Genomic DNA, 17,573 nt, shown 5'->3' with positions numbered 1-17,573 from the left:
AGCTGCTAAACTAAATTCGTGAACTCAATAAAGAGAAAATTTGAGGAGCAGGTCATTAAGTCAGATTCTGTGTTCTCTGTAAATACCAATGACTGTTGTCATGGAGTGGATGAGATGACCTTGGTTTTTATGGTCTAAAACTTTTTCTACAGAATGATGCAGGAGCTGTTACTGAGAGTCAGAATAAGAGGCTGCAGAACTGTATGTGGCTTGCCCTTTATTTATGAATCAGATTTTAAGTGGAAACCACAGTTGTTTCCTTGTTTCTCATTCATGCTTTAGCAGAGGATATGATGCCACAGATTTGACTTGGTTTGTAGTGTCTCCTTTAAGGTTCACACAGCTTTCTTTTCCTTTTTAGAAGCCACAGTAGTTTTAATGTTATTATCAAACCACAGCGTGTACCTTGTTGGATAGACCTTGTGTATATCCAAATATTATTTGGTAGTCTCAGTACTGGCTGTGGTGGTTTAGTCCTATTTGGAAATACAGCAAAAGTAAATAAATGCATATGTACATATGTTTGGGTAGGTGGTATATAGGCATACAACTTCAGACATGTGGAAAACAATTTTAACCCTTTGAATGTATTAATTCGTATTTAAAGATAATGTTTTAGGTTGTTTAACTTGAATATAAATGTTTTATGTTGTTTAACTTGAATATAATAACGTTAATTTTTCTTTATTCTTCCTTAGTGTCAAGGCATGCCATGGGTTGCCTCTCATAAATGGACAAAGCTGTGACCCTTATGCAACAGTTTCTCTTGTGGGCCCTTCTAGGTAATGCTTATTGAATTAGTATCAGATTTTTAAGTTTTAAAGTTTAACAATTACAAAATTAAAGTTCTAAGAGAACTTGCTAAATAGCTATTTATGACACAAAGTAACGAATGCTTTGAAAGAAAAATCTTCAGTTAGTTCTATTATTCACTTGCAAACAACCAACTCCTATTTTTATAAAAGAAAATGAGTGCCATTTCAAATCTGCCAGACTCTTAGGCTATGGGGAGCAACCTGTGTTTTATAGTAGTTAAAGTGTACTTTAAAACATAAACCTGACCTTCATTCATCATCAGCCTTCCTAGTTTCAAATGTCTTAGATCTTATTGCAGGTAGAATCCTGTTTTAATAAATGCTAGTTCAAAATAGCAAAGGAATTTCTATATTTTTATCTGGAAAACAACTCAGGACTAAAAATACCTTTTTTCTCATGGCATCTGTGCTGTACAGAGAGAATTGCAAGCTGTAGACAAACTGCTGAAGTACCAGAACATGGTGAAGTGCACTGTATCATTGATGTTAATCACTTACGATAACTTACGGAAAATCTACCACACTTTGTAGTATTTTCTGTTTTATAATTTCATTATGGTTTCTTTCAGAGCCTGACTAGTCTGAAATTTGTCTACAACTTGAAGGTTTAGAGTCAGGAAACAGCATACTATTCCCTCTACACAAGCACATGTATAAACACATAGACATGCACTTCTTCTTCCCAACCCCAAGCTATGTATTCTTATTTTTTAGAAAATCACCAGTAAGTCACTTTGAAAAATGTATTTGTCCCTATGTATGTAAAGCACCATGCCTGGTACTTATTGGGTTCTCAAACAATAGTATCCTATTATTATTATAGATGGTTTTATATTTAAAAATATAAACCTGACCTGTTTGCTAAAAGCAGATACTCAATCCTATAACATTCATACTATCAGAGGGATTGAGTTTTGTGTGTTAAAAATGTTTAATCTAGTTGAGCTGTTTTTGGTTTTGGTTTTTGTTTATAATCAATACCTGATAGATCCTTTAGTGTAATTGCTTAGTAATGTACAGATAGAAATTATTTGGCTTGTGAATTTGTTTTAAAAAGTCACTGTTGGTTTTGATATTGTACTGTCATTTGGAGGATGTTACCATTGGCGGAGGCTGGGGAAAGGTTACATGGGACTTCCCTGTACATTTCTTTGCAACCTCCTCTCAATCTGTAATTATTTCAAAATTAAAAGTTTTTTTTTAAAAAGCCACATTGTGGCTGAAGCCCAAGAAGTAAACTAAGAATGCTTTTCGTGTTCCTCTGGTAGTTTTCAGCATAGATAAAGGTACTCTGAATCTCATTGTCTTCCTTCTACCATTTATTTCGAGTTGCTTGTATAATCGAATGTGTTATTAAAAACCCCTGAAGTAAGCTTGGCAGTCAATCTAGTATAGCCATAGAATAATATAATCTTGGCATATATCAGATATACAAAATTTGTGTGTTCTTTGATTTGAAGTTTTAGAGACACCTCAGTTTTTTTCCCCCAAGTAATATTTAAAGCTACTGCCTTCCCCGAGTCATCTTAACAGTTAAACAGAAAGAGGTCAGGCTCCCTGGTTGGAAATAGCATGTTTTATAATTGTGTACTATTAAGTTCTACAAGGTAAAACTCTACCACATTGGAACAGGAATGACCAAAAGAAGACAAAAGTAAAGAAGAAAACAAGCAATCCGCAGTTTAATGAAATCTTTTATTTTGAGGTAACATTTTGTTTTATTTAAATGTTAACATTGAATATTGAATGCTGATTTACTTCTTTTTTTTCAAATTCTGGCCATAGTCTTAATTTTATTAACTAATGCAACTAAGCATTTCTAAGCAGTAGAACCACAGTGTAACACAGTAGAGGCCCAGTGCATAAAACAAATAACGGCAGAGCTGTGATTGATTTGAAGATGGGGAAGTCTAGGACCACACCTACTCTTCAGTCATCCTCAATATCACAACCCCCTTCACACAGAACCCTACCTTATCCAGCCCCTGACCTAACATGCAGTGGCCCCAGGACTCTTCTGCAGAATATTATTTGAAAACCACTATTTAAATAAGTACGATATCACTTGGTAGATCTGGGTTCTGGTCCCAGTTGAGTTTGAACAAATCACTACATGGGAGACTCAAATTTCTTATCTTGTGAAAGGATAATTTTGTAAGAGAAAACAGTAGCATCCCTACCTAACTCAGCGTTTTTAGGAGGTTCAAATGTGAAAATGCTTCAAGACTATAAACTGTTATATGATTAAGGCCTTATTATTAAGTTCTTTTTAGCTAAATCACTCTGTGGACACATGCTTATTTTCTTAGAGAACTTCAGCTGCCTTGAAGTTGCCCAAAATACAGTGCTTTGGAGTTCTCTACTGTGGAGCATTTGTTAAATAAATGCTTTTTCATATTATTAGAAACTATAGGAAAAAAACAAAAATAATCAAACTGTATTCTAAAAGATTGTGTTCTACCCATAGAATATGTTGCAGTTGAGATTACCATGTAAGGAAGATTTGAAAAAAAGAGTTACATTTTGTGCTTTTCCTTCTTTTTGTGTGTGTTTTTCTTGATGTTTCAAAGTGAAAAGAGCGAGGGCACATCTAGCCATGCCTGCTTACTGTACTTTAATAAGGGAACACAGTTGAAGAAATGCCAAGATTGAAGTAGGAGGAATTGTGGGGGGTGGAGGCAAGGAAGAAAGAAAACAAAAGAAAGTGCACCAGTGTGAGACGCCCCATTTCCCGGCTCAGGACTTGCTCAGTTCAGTTGTTCTGTACTTACAAATGGCTGTTACATCTAGCCTGGAGAAAACCAAGAAGGGGCGACTTGCAGCAGCAAGCAGATGGTCCTTTGACAGTCAAGACCTGACCTCTTTGCTATATGCAAGCATACATATTAGGCCTTGAACCATTCATTCAAAGGGCCCTTTGTTGAGTTGATTATAAAGATAAAAGTCCAATCTCTGTGCTCTAGTGAGAGCAGGAGACCCAAAGCGTACATGTGTGTGCATACACTCAGCAGTAAAATGCAGTAGTAGATACTGGGTAGCTCTGCTCTAGGTGAGTTAAGCCAGAGGAAAGAGTATTAGAGAAGGAACATTTTGAGCAGAGACATAGAGACAGAAAAGCAGAAAGTTATGTCCAAAGAGTAGCAAGTAGTGATTTGACTAAAAGGGAATAATGGGAACTAAGCTTAAAAAGATAAGAGTAGGACCAACTAATGAAAGGCCTTGAGAGCCAGGCTGAAGTGCTGTGTTAGCCATTGAATGTTTTTGAACCTGGAAGTAATGAGTAATGCACTGTTTTGGGAAGAATTAACCATGATCTGTGGGCCAGATGGCTGAGAGAGAGAACAGAGATCAAGAGACTGTTGTAGCTTAGGTGTTTTTTAAAAAAAGGAAAAAGCAGAAAGGGGGGGCTCTGATTCAAGAGAAGTAATATGGAAATGAGAGGAAGAGATGGATGAGAAAGAAACTGCAGATGGCGAGATAACAAATTGGTTATAGAAGAAGAGAGAAAATGAGGAGTCAAATGTTGTCTTCATGATTTCAAATCTGGAAAAATAGAAAAGTTAAGAAGGAAAACATAAGTGGTTCAGTTTGGGGCATAATGAGCTTGGACTCAGATATGTAAAATCCTCCCATAGGAAGTTCATGACTGTGATGGGTGTTGGTTGTAGATAAAGAATCAGGAATTGCTTACAGCAAGTCAGGAAAGAAAGCCAAAGGAGTAGAGGTATACAATAAAGGAAAAAAGTGAAGAAGGTTAGTTCTGCCACATATTACGTATTTGACTTTGAGTATGTCTCTTAATTTCTGTACTTCAGCTTCCTCATTTTCAAGATGAGGATAATAAATCTAGCCCTGCCTGCTTCAGGGCAGTGTTCTGATGAATAAAAGAGATAATGGATGTGAAAGCAATTTGTACAGCACTATGCAGTACGTATGTAGAGCAAAATAAAATATAAAACCCTGGAGAAAACCCATATTTATAGGTTCTGAGGAAGAAGTACCAGAGGAAGAAGCAAAGAGAGCAGAAGGTAGCCAGGATAGTGCTGGGTAAACTCAAAAGACCAGAGTAGCTCTGGGAAAAGGGAGTATGGTTGTATGGTCACTTGTCCAGATAAAGGGGTCAAGGAAGGTGAGAGCTAAGAATTTCATCATCAGACTTGATGATTAAGAGAGGGGTTTGGGGAGGGTGATCTGTGAGGAAGCCGGATTATAAGGAGTTACTGCAGTGAGTAACTAGTGAGTGGGTGGTGAGGAAGTGGAGGCTGTAAGGATGGGTAACAGTTTTGAGATATTTGTCTGTGAAAGGAAAGAGATAGGAAGACCATAATTTAAGGGGAGAATTTTTCTTAGACTTGAATGAGGTGAACAGTCTGGTCAAGAAAGCTGTAATTAAAATAGATCAAATGCTTGCTGCATGTTTACTGCGTGCTTATTACTGCATACTGTGTGGGGACGGAGCAGTCTTAGAAAAGAGGAGGATCATCTCATCGTCTTGTTTGGAAGAGGATGAGAACACTCATCGAGTAAACAGGCCTGTGTGGGAACGGACATGTTCAGGTGGACAGTAGTTGAGGAAGTTCCTGCCAACGGCCTTGATGTTTTTGGTAAAAATGTGAGAAGGAAGTGTACGGGTGGCATTGGTATCTTGAGAAATGTGGGAAGGTCTTCAGACAGTTCCTAGCCTATGCAGCTTCCCTGAAATAGAACACTTTTACTCTGAGTCACCAAGAGATTACATATGAGCCAGAGAACCCAGTGTTGCCATAGATTGAGTTGATAAGGAAGGGTATGGAGGTAAGGTTGATTTTGATATTTTTTTTGCCACCTTATTCTTGCCACTCTGCTACTTTCCATAGCTGTTTTTGTATTTATCTTTTGGGTAAAATATTACTTAGGCACTTTCCTCTGTTTATAATATACACAGTCGAACATTTTAGGGATGATAGTTTTTTAAAGTTCATGTAAGAAAAAGATATTAAAAAATTTTTTTTACTAAAATATTTTGTTTATAGGTAACCAGATCCAGTAGTTACACCAGAAAGTCCCAGTTTCAGGTAGAAGAGGAGGACATTGAAAAGCTGGAAATTAGGTATGTGTCTTGGGTTTTACAGAATTGCTATGTTCTGTGCTAAAAGAAAATCCTAAATTTAACTGTAAAAGGTGACTCAAGCTTAACAGAATTCTCTTTAGCAACTTAATCGATGAAACTTAGAGGAATGTGCATCTAATTTAAATCCAAATAATCTTTTCAAAATCCGATTTCTTTGTACTAATAGTTAAGGTGTATTTATTTTAAAAAGAAAATGAGCTAATTTTCACCTATTTTATTATATTTTTAGTTTTTCCCAAATTTAATTGCTCCGTAAATTTCTAAATCATAGCATAATGAATGCAAAGAATATATAGAAAAGTAATTATATATTAGCCAATTTAGAAATAATTTTTTTATTCTTCTTAACATATCTGCTGTCTAACAGAAATTTCAGTGAGGTAAGAAGTCTTGTAAGATGATTCAACAGGTGCATGTGTTTGAAGTTTGTGCTATTTCCTAGGTCTTAAATATCTATGCTCTTTGGGAGGGGAAAGTTTTGTAAATGCATGTATAGGTGTGGTGTTAACAGTGTGTTCATCTAAAGGGTGTATTAATCACATGTTTGGAATGATCAGGTAATGTATTTTTCTAAATCACCTATCTTTACATATTAACTGGTTTTAATTGAGAAAGAAACTGTAGTCTTGTGTTGGTTTCTTTTCTCAAAAGCAAAAAAGGAACTCTGTAGTCCTTATTTTTACAGGTTAAAATAAAGTGTAGACTTTGAAACTAAGAAACTTAAGTGCTTTCTTTTAGATTATTTAAGATAGTCACTTTCTATGCTTTTAAGTAAAAGCTACTGCAGTATTCTGCTTTTTTAGTTTAGATAGTGAGGTATAAGACAATGCTAACATCTCTTGTTTTTAAGCATGTAAAATTATGTCTGGTACTTTTGCCACAAGCATCTTTGCCGTAGGCATTTTTGCCGCAGACATTTTCGCCACATGACTAATTGGCCATAAGTCAGCTTTGCTGTGAAAAATAAAATAACTAGTTGACAGTTGGTTTCAACTGGTTGAAATGTGTTAGCATTTCTCCTGGTTATCGACGTTATTGATAGCTTCATTGAGCAGACAAGTGACGGTGATTTGCCCCAAGAATTGGTTTCTTATTTGGAAACACACCTCATTGGAGGAGAAAGAGGCTGAGGGCCTGAAAGGCACAGAGGCAAAGCCACATTTCGCATAGAACTTCGAAGCATCCATCAGCAGACATGTGACACTATGGCAGGAACAAACAAGAGTGTGGAGGCTTCAGTACAAAACTCAGAAACCAATATGCATCCTAGTGTCTGGAAACGCATACCTGTCTTAACGAAGGAAGAAATTTTAGGAAAAAAGTGCAATGCTGAATGAGGAGACAAATCAAGAAACAAAAACAACATGTGAAATACTGTGAACGAAAGACTTCGAAGATAAGCGTTTGGGTACAGCCCACAAAATAGAGTCAGTATTTGCACAGCATTGCCATGAATTTACACACATTTTGAATGTGTTCAAATAAATTTTGTATTTTGCAATAAAGTCTTTTTAATTTTGTTGTTTATTTTTTATGTTTGTGTCTTTTTTAATGTCTCTCTTATTTTATTTTATCTTTTATCACAAAATTGCCTTTGACCAATTAGTTATGTGGTGAAAATGTTTGCGGCAAAAAGTGCTTGAGGCAAAGATGTCTGTGGCAAAGATGCTTATGGCAGAAGTACCCAGAACAGTAAATTAGTGCTGGAATACCAATCATAGTAATTTGAAGCTTTTTGGTCATGTGCGTTCTCTTACACATTGTTTGCAAAAAATAAAGCCAGTTTTTAAATTTTCAGGATCGACTTGTGGAACAATGGAAACCTGGTCCAAGATGTTTTCCTCGGTGAGATTAAGGTTCCTGTGAACGTGTTAAGAAATGATGCTTCTCATCAAGCCTGGTAAGAAGACAAACATTGTAGTGAACTACATAGTAGGTCATCCCCTTTCATGCACTGTATATGCAAATAAATGCTCACTTTGAGCATATTTTAAGTTTTTAATGGATACGCCCAAAGTTATTAACATTAACTGATTTGGCCATTAATTTATTGTTGCAGAAATATAAGTACAATTATATTAGTTTTATGACTTGTCCTCTGGTACTGAGATAAAAGAACTGAATTGCCTAGGAATATTTTCATGTTCAAAAACTTAATCTTAACTCTAAAGAAAAAATATAAAACATTTCGAACATTACGTAAGAGTTGCCCATGTGAGAAGATGCTTGATCACAAATCAGCATCTGTAGTTCAGAAGCTTTATTAATGGGCATGGGAACTGTGGATGTTTGAAAGCAAAAGGTTTATTGTAGGGATTCAGCTGTTTACGGGATCTCACCAGTGATTTTCCTACCCCAAATCCCATTGAAATGCACCATGGATGGCTCTGATGTTATGTTCTAAATGCCTAGCATCTAGATGTTGTTGAGCTGATCCAGTTAACACACTTTTCAGGAGCTCTAGTGGCTCAATATTGGCTACAATATTACCTTTTTGTGACTTCTAATAGTGACATTAAACTCATGTTAATGCTCGGACATTAAACTGATGTTAGTTTCCTTAGTAGAATCAGTGTGAAACTCTTGTTTTTTTTCTGTCTACAGCACTTAAAAGCGTGTATATCCTTTCCCTTCCAGTAGGTTGCCCAGTAGCCCTCATGCTAGACTTGGGTTTCAACTGAGTATAAACAGCATGCCTTTCTCATTTGCCTCTTAAGGCCCCCTTTTTAGGGCTCAGTTTCAGTTGCCTGGAAGAGGAGTTGAAACAGTGTTCAGATGTTTCTTACTGTGGACAGCAGTCTCATTTGCCTTTAGGATTTTGCTTCTCCTGAGTGTCGTCAGGCATTCTTCACTTTGGACTCTGTTGTCCTTAAACAGTTCTCCCTAGTAGACTGATATTTCTTTCTTTCTTTCTTTCTTTCTATCTGTCTATCTATCTATCCATCCATCCATCCTAAGTCTTAGTTGCAGCATACGGGATCTTTAATTGTGGCATGAAGAATCTTTTAGTTGTGGCATGCGGGATCTTTAGTTGCAACATGTGGGATCTAGTTCCCCTGACCAGGGATCGAACCCGGGTCCCCTGCATTGGGAGCACAGAGTCTTAGCCTCTGGACCACCAGGGAAGTCCCTAGACTGATATTTAGAGTGTCAAAAATTTTATTTTATTTTTACCTCTTGCTAATGCAGATCTAAGATTTATTAGTCTTTATGATGCGTTTTATATGCTGTAATTTTCAAAATGTATCCATAGATGGAAACTTGGTCACTATGAAAAACTGATGAACATTTGAGGCTTGTCATTCACTTCTGCCAATCTTCTTCCACCTTCTATAAAATTAGCATACTGTTTAAAAAATATTTATTCATTTATTTATTTGGCTGCATCGGGTCTTAGTTGTGGCACGCAGGATCTTCATTGCGGTGCGCGGGCTCTTCATTGCACTGCACAGGCTTCTCTCTAGTTGTGGTGTGTGGGCTCCAGAGCATGCGGGCTCAGTAGTTGCGGCACGTGGGCTCTCCAGTTGTGGTGTGTTGGCTTAGTTGCCCTGCTGCATGTGGGATCTTAGTTCCTCGACTAGGGATCGAACCCACATCCGCTGCATTGGAAGGTGGATTCTTAACCACTGGACCACCAGGGAAGTCCCTAGCATACATTTTTAAATGAAAATTTCTGAACTCAGTTCATTAAGTCTTTAAAATGATATGCCATGCTACTTGGTACAAAATAAAATGTGAGTCATTGTGCCTCCCAAGGCCCCTCAAAGTGAACTTGAAATGTGCCATTATAGCCCTATTTTAAATAAGAGGTCTCCAAATTTGGAGGCCCTCCAAATTTGGCAAAATTTGTAGAACTACCTAGGCAGGATGTAAGAACACTAACAAACAAATTAATTTTATTCCCATAGATTTTTTTTTTTTGCTAATAATATTTTAAAAGTAACCTGCCTAAAAGTATGTATTAAAATTTATACAACATGAAATAGAAACATCTGCTAATTCATTTATACTTCTCTGCATGTAAGGAAATATAAAAATGTGAATGCAGTTTTCTTTTAAGTCAAATTAAATCTCAGCCTCCTTTGTCAATTGTAGAGCTGCAGCATCCCCTTGTGGGGTTGATGGTAACTACATGAAAACTCAGGAAACGCTTTATTTACCTTCAGGATTTCAGGCATATTCTTTCTTTCTTTCCTTTTTTTTTAAAATTTATTTATTTATTTATTTATTTTGGGCTGTGTTGGGTCTTCGTTTCTGCGCGAGCGCTTTCTCTAGTTGTGAGCAGGGGCCACTCTTCATCGCGGTGCGCGGGCCTCTCACTGTTGCGGCTTCTCTTGTTGCGGAGCACAGGCCCCAGACGTGCAGCCTCAGCAGTTGTGGCTCACGGGCTCTAGAGCGCAGGCTCAGTAGTTGTGGCTCATGGGCCTACTTGCTCCGCGGCATGTGGGATCTTCCCAGACCACGGCTCGAACCCATGTCCCCTGCATTGGCAGACAGATTCTCAACCACTGCACCACCAGGGAAGCCCAGGCATATTCTTTCTAATCTTAATATTCTAGCTCATTAGTGTTGATAATATCTAGTTTTAACTTTATCATATGTAGATCACAGAATTTGATTAGACTTTTTGAATAGGTAGTATACTCACATGGTTCACAGTTCAAAAGGTAAAAGTCTGTCTCCTGCCCCTGTCCCCCAGCTAACCATTTTCCCTCTTCTGAGGCAGCCGCTAGTTTGAGATTGTGGAAATATTTTATGTAAGTATAGGCAAACATGGATATATCCTTCTTTCCCATTCGTTACACAAATGTACACATTTAAAAAAATTTTTTATTTTATGTTGGAGTATAGTTGATTAACAATGTTGTGTTAGTTTCAGGTGTACAGCAAAGTGATTCAGTTATACATATACACGTATCTATTCTTTTTCAAACTCTTTTCCCATTTAGGTTATTACAGAATATTGAACAGAGTTCCCTGTGCTATATAGTAGGTCCTTGTTGGTTATCTGTTTTAAATATAGCACTGTGTGTACTTGTCAATCCCAAACTCCCTAACACTCCCTCCCCCCCACCCTTCCCCCTGGTAACCATAGGTTCATTCTCTAAGTCTGTGAGTCTGCTTCTGTTTTGTAAATGAGTTCATTTGTGTCTTTTTTTTTTTAAGATTCCGCATATAAGCGATATCATATGATATTTGTCTTTCTCTGTCTGACTTAACTTCACTTAGTATGATAATCTCCAGGTCCATCTGTGTTGCTGCAAATGGCATTATTTCATTCTTTTTTAATGGCTGAGTACTATTCCATTGTATATATGTACCACATCTTCTTTATCCATTCATCTGTCAGTGGACATTTAGGTTGCTTCCATGTCTTGACTATTGTAAACAGTGCTGCAATGAACATTGGGGTGCACATATCCTTTTGAACCATGTTTTTCTCCGGATATATGCCCAGGAGTAGGATTGCTGGATCATCTGGTAGCTCTATTTTTAGTTTTTTAAGGAACCTCCATACTATTCTCCATAGTGGCTGTACCAGTTTACATTCCCACCAACAGTGTAGGAGGGTTCCCTTTCTCCACCCTCTCCAGCATTTATTGTTTGTAGATTTTTTGATGATGGCCATTCTCACTGGTGTGAGGTGATAACTTGTAGTTTCGATTTGGATTTCTCTAAGAATTAGTGATGTTGAGCATCTTTTCATGTGCCTCTTGGCCATCCATATGTCTTCTTTGGAGAAATGTCTGGTTAGGTCTTCTGCCCATTTTTTGATTGTGTTATTTTTTTTTGATATTGAGCTGCATGTGCTGTTTGTAAATTTCAGAGACTAATCCTTTGTCAGTCTCATCGTTTGCAAATACTTTCTCCCATTCTGTGGGTTGTCTTTTCATTTTGTTTATGGTTTCCTCTGCTATGCAAAAGTTTTTGAGTTTAATTAGGTCCTTAATGGACACATACTGTATCATATTCTGTACCTTACTTTTTTTCACTTTCAATTTAGTAGAACTTCAGTAAGTATTTGCTGACTGTTTATAGTGGTTAAGAGTGTGGACTCCAGAACGAAATTGCCTTGGTTGAAATCCCAACTCTGTCATTAACTACCTGGGTGACCTTGGACAAGTTGTTCCACCTGCATGCCTTTGCTTTCTTTGGCTATCAAATGGGGATAGTACAAACAGTACCTGCCTCCCAAAGTTGTTAGAGGATGAATTGGTTTCATGTAAAGTAAGTTACAAGTGGGTATACCATGGGTATAACTCAGGCTCTCATCATTATAGTTATTGCTGCTGTCATCGCCATTATTCCACATCAGTACATATAGAATTTCTGCATCTTTTTTTTTTTTTTGGTACCAGTATTCCACTGTTTTGTAATGGTATAAATAAAGAGAACCTTAGTGATCATCTAGTTCAGTCTCATTTCACCAGTTACATCAGTATCAGAGAACTTAACATGTGCAAAGCCCTTGTGTGATTGTACACATTGGCACAGTAATTTCCTCCTAAATGATCCAAAATGAACATTAAGAAAATAGATGCAAACATCCTTTCATGTTATAATTTAAAATTTTGAAAGTAAGATTCAAGAAGTAAATAAAACACATGGTTGGAGTTTTTTTCAATATAAGCACTTTATACAAATTTAAAACTAGATTAATATTTACTTTAAGATGAGTTGGTTTTGTAGTTTGCTAATTTTGGCACCTATCTTTAATCTCCTATCTTTAGTAAAAATCTGTTGATAATGATTATCTTTCTGGAACCAGAAATAACATTTAAGTATTAGTAAAGGTGCCTCTGAACAGTTATTTTCCAGATTAGTCAGCATTATACACAAATAATTGTAGTTTTTGCCTGCCTACCTCAATTTTAATTATACAGACCTTGTTAAAATTTTTCAAATGCTGATTTTTCTTCTGTTAAGGGGCTGTCAAAACTGCTGACTCTTGAGAACATTAGGATTGCTTTTTTGTCTAACTATGAATGAAAAAAATACATGTGAGCAACTGAGTGCCACTTACAGTTGATAACTTCTTTTTGTTTCCTGTTCCTTATTCTTTCAAACTGAAACACTTCATTCAAAAACTGAAGAAAATATACTTGAGTTTTTTGTTTTTGTTTTTTTTTTTGTATCCCTAGACCTCAGACACACCAGATATCCTCTACTTAACAAATCTTGAGGTTTTTCTTTTTAGCTCTAATTCATACAAGATTACTTAATTCACCAGGGCTCCTTTAGATTGTTTAAATTGAGATTTTTGTAACAATGTTTTAAAATAATAAATTACATGTACATAATTATATAAATAATGACATTATGTATAGTTATTTTACATATATATGTTTAACTTTTACTTGCATTTATTTTTTTGCAGCATTTATTCCTGGGCCATAAGTTTTTGTTTCTTCAGTTTCTTCTGGGATATCTTTTTCTTCTGGGCAACCTCTTCTGGTTTAGGAACAATCTGTTCTTTTTCTGTGAGGATTATCTCAGTGTGGCAGGGAGAGCTCATGTATGGGTTGATCCGACCATGAGCTCTGTAAGTCCTGTGCCGTATCTTGGGGGCTTTGTTCACCTGGATGTGCTCAATGACCAGAGAATCTACATCTAAGCCCTTAAGTTCAGTATTACTCTCTGCATTTTTGAGCATGTGCAGTAAAAATTCAGCACTCTTTTTGGGCCACCCACCCTGTGTCCAGCCCCACTGTTTGGCCTGGGGCACACCTACGAACTCCACCATTGTAACAACGTAATGGCACACATGACTTCCTTAAAGTGACATCCTTCAGATACTTGGCGGCTTTTCAGATATGCATACACTTAATGGCCTGGGCAGTTTCACGAGTGTTCTTAAAGTGAACACGAAGATTTGAACCTCTTGATTTGCCTGATTTTTTGTGGTTTTCTGGGTCAAGTGAATAACGAACCATTTTTAGAGGTTACCTCAGGCCGTTTACTAGAAAAGCTATTTAATATATTTTAAGTGGTAACAGTTATATGTATATAAATGTTTTATAAATAACATTTACTGTGTACAAGGCACTATTCTAAGTGCTTTACTTACATAACCTCCTTAGGGATTAAATCAGTTAGATACTATTATTACCCCTTATTTAAGAGGTGAGGAAACAAGCACAGAGAGATTGAGCAGTTTTCCCAAGGTCATACAGCTGTGATTTGGACCAAACTCTTTGACTCCAAAGTTTTTGCTCTTAACCAATGTAAAATAATAAATTTGTACTTTGGCATAAATATTTTTGAATATGTTTAAAACTCAAAAATATTCTCTGTTTTAAGCTGTCAGCAAAGATTTGAGTGTCCCTTGCTTATAAAATATTATTAAAAAGAAAATTGAGTGAGCGGTCCCTTCTCATTTAAAAAAATGATCTTTTCAAGGAATGGGTAGGGCAATTTTGAAATTCTGTATTTTATTCAAGTAGACATGGGTGAAGTATTTTGTCCATAGGAATTTCTTATCCTGCCAAAGAAACCTAAGGAGACAGGTTTAAAAAGAGTGGCAGGAGCAAGCCCTTCTGGAGTTCCTGAGCATCCTAGAACAGTGTATGCATAAAAACGAATAACTGGCATAACACTGCCCTAATCCCTCTGCAAAGAATGTGCCATGTTAGGACTATAGACCTATTTTGCGGGTATTTTGTAGCTTTATGAGAGTACCAGGGGGATAAAGCATATTCCTTCCCCCAGTAATTCGGAGATAAGGGAATTAGAGATGCCCTCTGAGTATAATTTCTATAGAACAAACCAAAACAGAGTCTGTAACCTGACTAGAGTATGAGGACACTGTTTAGGATGGGTAGGCACAGTCCCTGGGAGGCTGGGTTTTAACTGTAACACAAGTAATTTTATCCTTCCATATACGGAAAACATGAGTTAAAATAGAAGGGGCAGAATAAAAATGTATCCCAAAGAGGCCAACATGGGTGGCTGCTGCCCATTCAAGCACAGTCAAGCGGTAAGGGGATTCTGTTCTAGAAGTATTGTTCTTTCCTTGGCAAAATTGTCTTAGCTGAGAGATTCTTAAGATTTCCTTAGATCTCTGTGTTGTGTCTCTGTACTCACCACAGCACCTTCTGCTAAATAATTTGGCTTTCCAAATAGCTTACCAATAGGTAAAAAATGTATTGATCAAACATAAACAATTGTATTAACAGGTAAAAAAAGGTATTAGTTGAAGTAGGAGATGTAGATGAAACACTATGGGAAATAGTGATAATTGTTGAAGCCAAGTGATAAGTGCATGGGGGTGATGGTGAGGGTGTTGCTTACTAATATTATCACTCTTCTCCCTACTTTTGTGAATTAACATTTCCATAATAAAATGTATTAGTCACAAAAAAGTGTGGGTCTCTTTGCCATTTGACTGTTGTACAGTCTTTCCTCGGTATCCATGGGGGATTACTTCCAGGAACCGTGAAGTTCAAACCCATGTTGTTCAAGGGTCAACCGTATTTCTTTTCGTAAATTTAGTAATTGGCCTTCTGTTTTAAATATATTAGTCTCTGTGCTCAATCATTGCAATTCAGGTTCACTTTGAGATGTGCTGTTAAAACTAGGTATCTGGGTCTGCAAAGCTACAGAACATACACTGCATTGTTGAAAATTGACCAAAGTGATGCCCACATCAGGATGCTTGGGGATCAGCCAGCTAGACTTCCCTTAGAGGCACTTCAGAGTCATTTTTGCTAATAGGCTTATTTCCAATTATTTCCATAGGCAAATTCTTTAAATCATTATTTCTCAAATCAGAGACTAGAAGTTCTGAAGGTTGGTCTTCTGAGACAAGAATTCCTGTTTTGTGGGTAGTGATATAATTTCTGTATAATTTCTTCTCCTTACATTACCATTCCTTCATCTTTTAAATTTTTCTTGGTTAATTCTCTAGTTCTCTTTTATATCTTTATCATATCTTTCTGAAAGCTAGAATTCTATTAAAACCCCCTCTCTTCTATTTTTAAACAAGTTAGTCTGTTAGGGGAAGACATCAAAAGTAAATATCAAAACTACTGACTCCTTTATAAAAAGCATTCTAGCTAATGAGTGAAGGAGGGATGATAGAATCATAGTTATCATTTTGCAACCTGTGCAGATTAATGACTCTCAGCAGTGGCCATCAGTGATTGCTAATATCACAAAAAGAGAAAACAGTCAGACATTAGTGCCTCTTGGTGGGACTACACAACACTCTAAATGAAATGTTCTTGCCAGAATATGAAATCTGAATCTAAACAGCCCCTAGATCTATCTACAATACTACAGGAAATACAGAGGAGACAAAAGAACATGTTAAATGACATCATGGAGATAGAGTTAACACAGTCCCAAGTCTGGAAAATTGTATAGATAAATTACCTGATTTCTTAGTGGTTAGAGGGTATCTATAGGTTAAAAGAAACTTAAGCTGTCAACCAATTACAATCTATAAAACTTGGATTTGAATAGAACATAGAAAACTGTTTAAGTTTGGGAGAATTTGCATACTGACTGGATAGTAATGATTTTTAAAAGTTTATATATATATTTATAGTTATATATACTTAAATATTTATAGATGAAATTATAAAACACCTGGAAATTGTTTTAAAATAATGCAGGAGTGGGATGGGAGGAGTGAGTAGAGAGACGGCTAAAACAAGAATAACCTTGAGTTGATAATTATTGAAGTTAGGTGATGGTACATGGGAGTTCAGTATGCTACTCTTTTTACTTTTGTATGTATTTTTAAATTTCCATGACAGAAAGTCTTTAAAAATAACTTAGATTTCTGGTTTTGGTCCTACAAACTTCTCTTGATTTTTAAACACTTCTCTTTCCTTGGAATATTTAAAGCTGCCTCTATTTTTTACATATATATTTTTTGCCTTTTACTTACCTGGAAAAATTCATGTAAATCTGATTTTTGCAAATAAAAACATTTTCAATATATTTGAACTGTTAATTCTTTAATAATATAAAAATCATTTATAAACCTTCAATCACTAACTTTTAAAAAATAAGTTCAAATTTTTACAATGTAGGATTTACTTTAAAATGAGATCACTTATACCTTCTTGTGGTATGTCTTATCTATTTCAACCAAATGTGTCTTTCTTAAATTTAGTTGGTAAAGAGTTATTTTTGATAATATGTTGGATTTTGTGTTTCATTTTTTATTATTTTTTTCCTAACCTGCAAGCTAATCAGACTCTTATTCAGTCCTTTTGAGATCTTGATTTTTGTATTATCTGTACTTTTTTTTCCTGGATTAAAATCTATTTTTAGCTTTCTAGTTCAATAGACAGCCACTATTAAGCCTCTGAAAATTAATACTGTGCTATTTAATGAATTATCCTAACATTATATATTAAGTTGACTTTTTGGATTTAGTTTTTTGATAGCTTAGCTGTTTGTTTACCTCACCGACTTTGAGGCCCATTACCATTGCATAGAATTGATTCTATTTTTACTTTAGGTACTTGCTACAACCAAGAGACAATGGAAACAAGTCATCTAAAACTGATGACCTGGGATCCCTTCGATTAAATATATGTTATACAGAAGACTGTGTGCTTCCTTCAGAGTACTATGGTCCTTTGAAAACTTTGCTGCTAAAATCACCAGATGTTCAGGTACTTTAAAAATCTTGT

General features: G+C 36.1%; 1 protein-coding gene and 1 pseudogene across 4 annotated transcripts in view; one reads left to right on the top strand and one right to left on the bottom strand.

Moving 5' to 3' along the window:
- The window catches only part of RASA2 (RAS p21 protein activator 2), a gene marked incomplete at its 5' end in the record, with an annotated part of 116,869 nt that overhangs the window by 62,647 nt on the left and 36,649 nt on the right, over positions 1-17,573 (top strand). For all 3 annotated transcript variants that reach the window (XM_082654515.1, XM_082654514.1, XM_082654516.1), the window contains 5 exons: positions 699-782; positions 2,448-2,520; positions 5,828-5,904; positions 7,724-7,825; positions 17,399-17,555. In XM_082654515.1, coding sequence (XP_082510641.1) covers positions 699-782; positions 2,448-2,520; positions 5,828-5,904; positions 7,724-7,825; positions 17,399-17,555 — 493 coding nt within the window. The remainder of the gene's footprint in view (positions 1-698; positions 783-2,447; positions 2,521-5,827; positions 5,905-7,723; positions 7,826-17,398; positions 17,556-17,573) is intronic.
- LOC309822581 (large ribosomal subunit protein uL22-like) lies at positions 13,307-13,859 on the bottom strand (annotated as a pseudogene). Its single transcript has one exon. The product of its transcript is annotated as a large ribosomal subunit protein uL22-like (transcript).

This window comes from Grampus griseus (assembly GCF_964374135.1).
Source record: "Grampus griseus genome assembly, chromosome: 5".
Taxonomy (NCBI): domain Eukaryota; kingdom Metazoa; phylum Chordata; class Mammalia; order Artiodactyla; family Delphinidae; genus Grampus; species Grampus griseus.
This window is presented reverse-complemented; position numbering and strand designations above follow the sequence as displayed.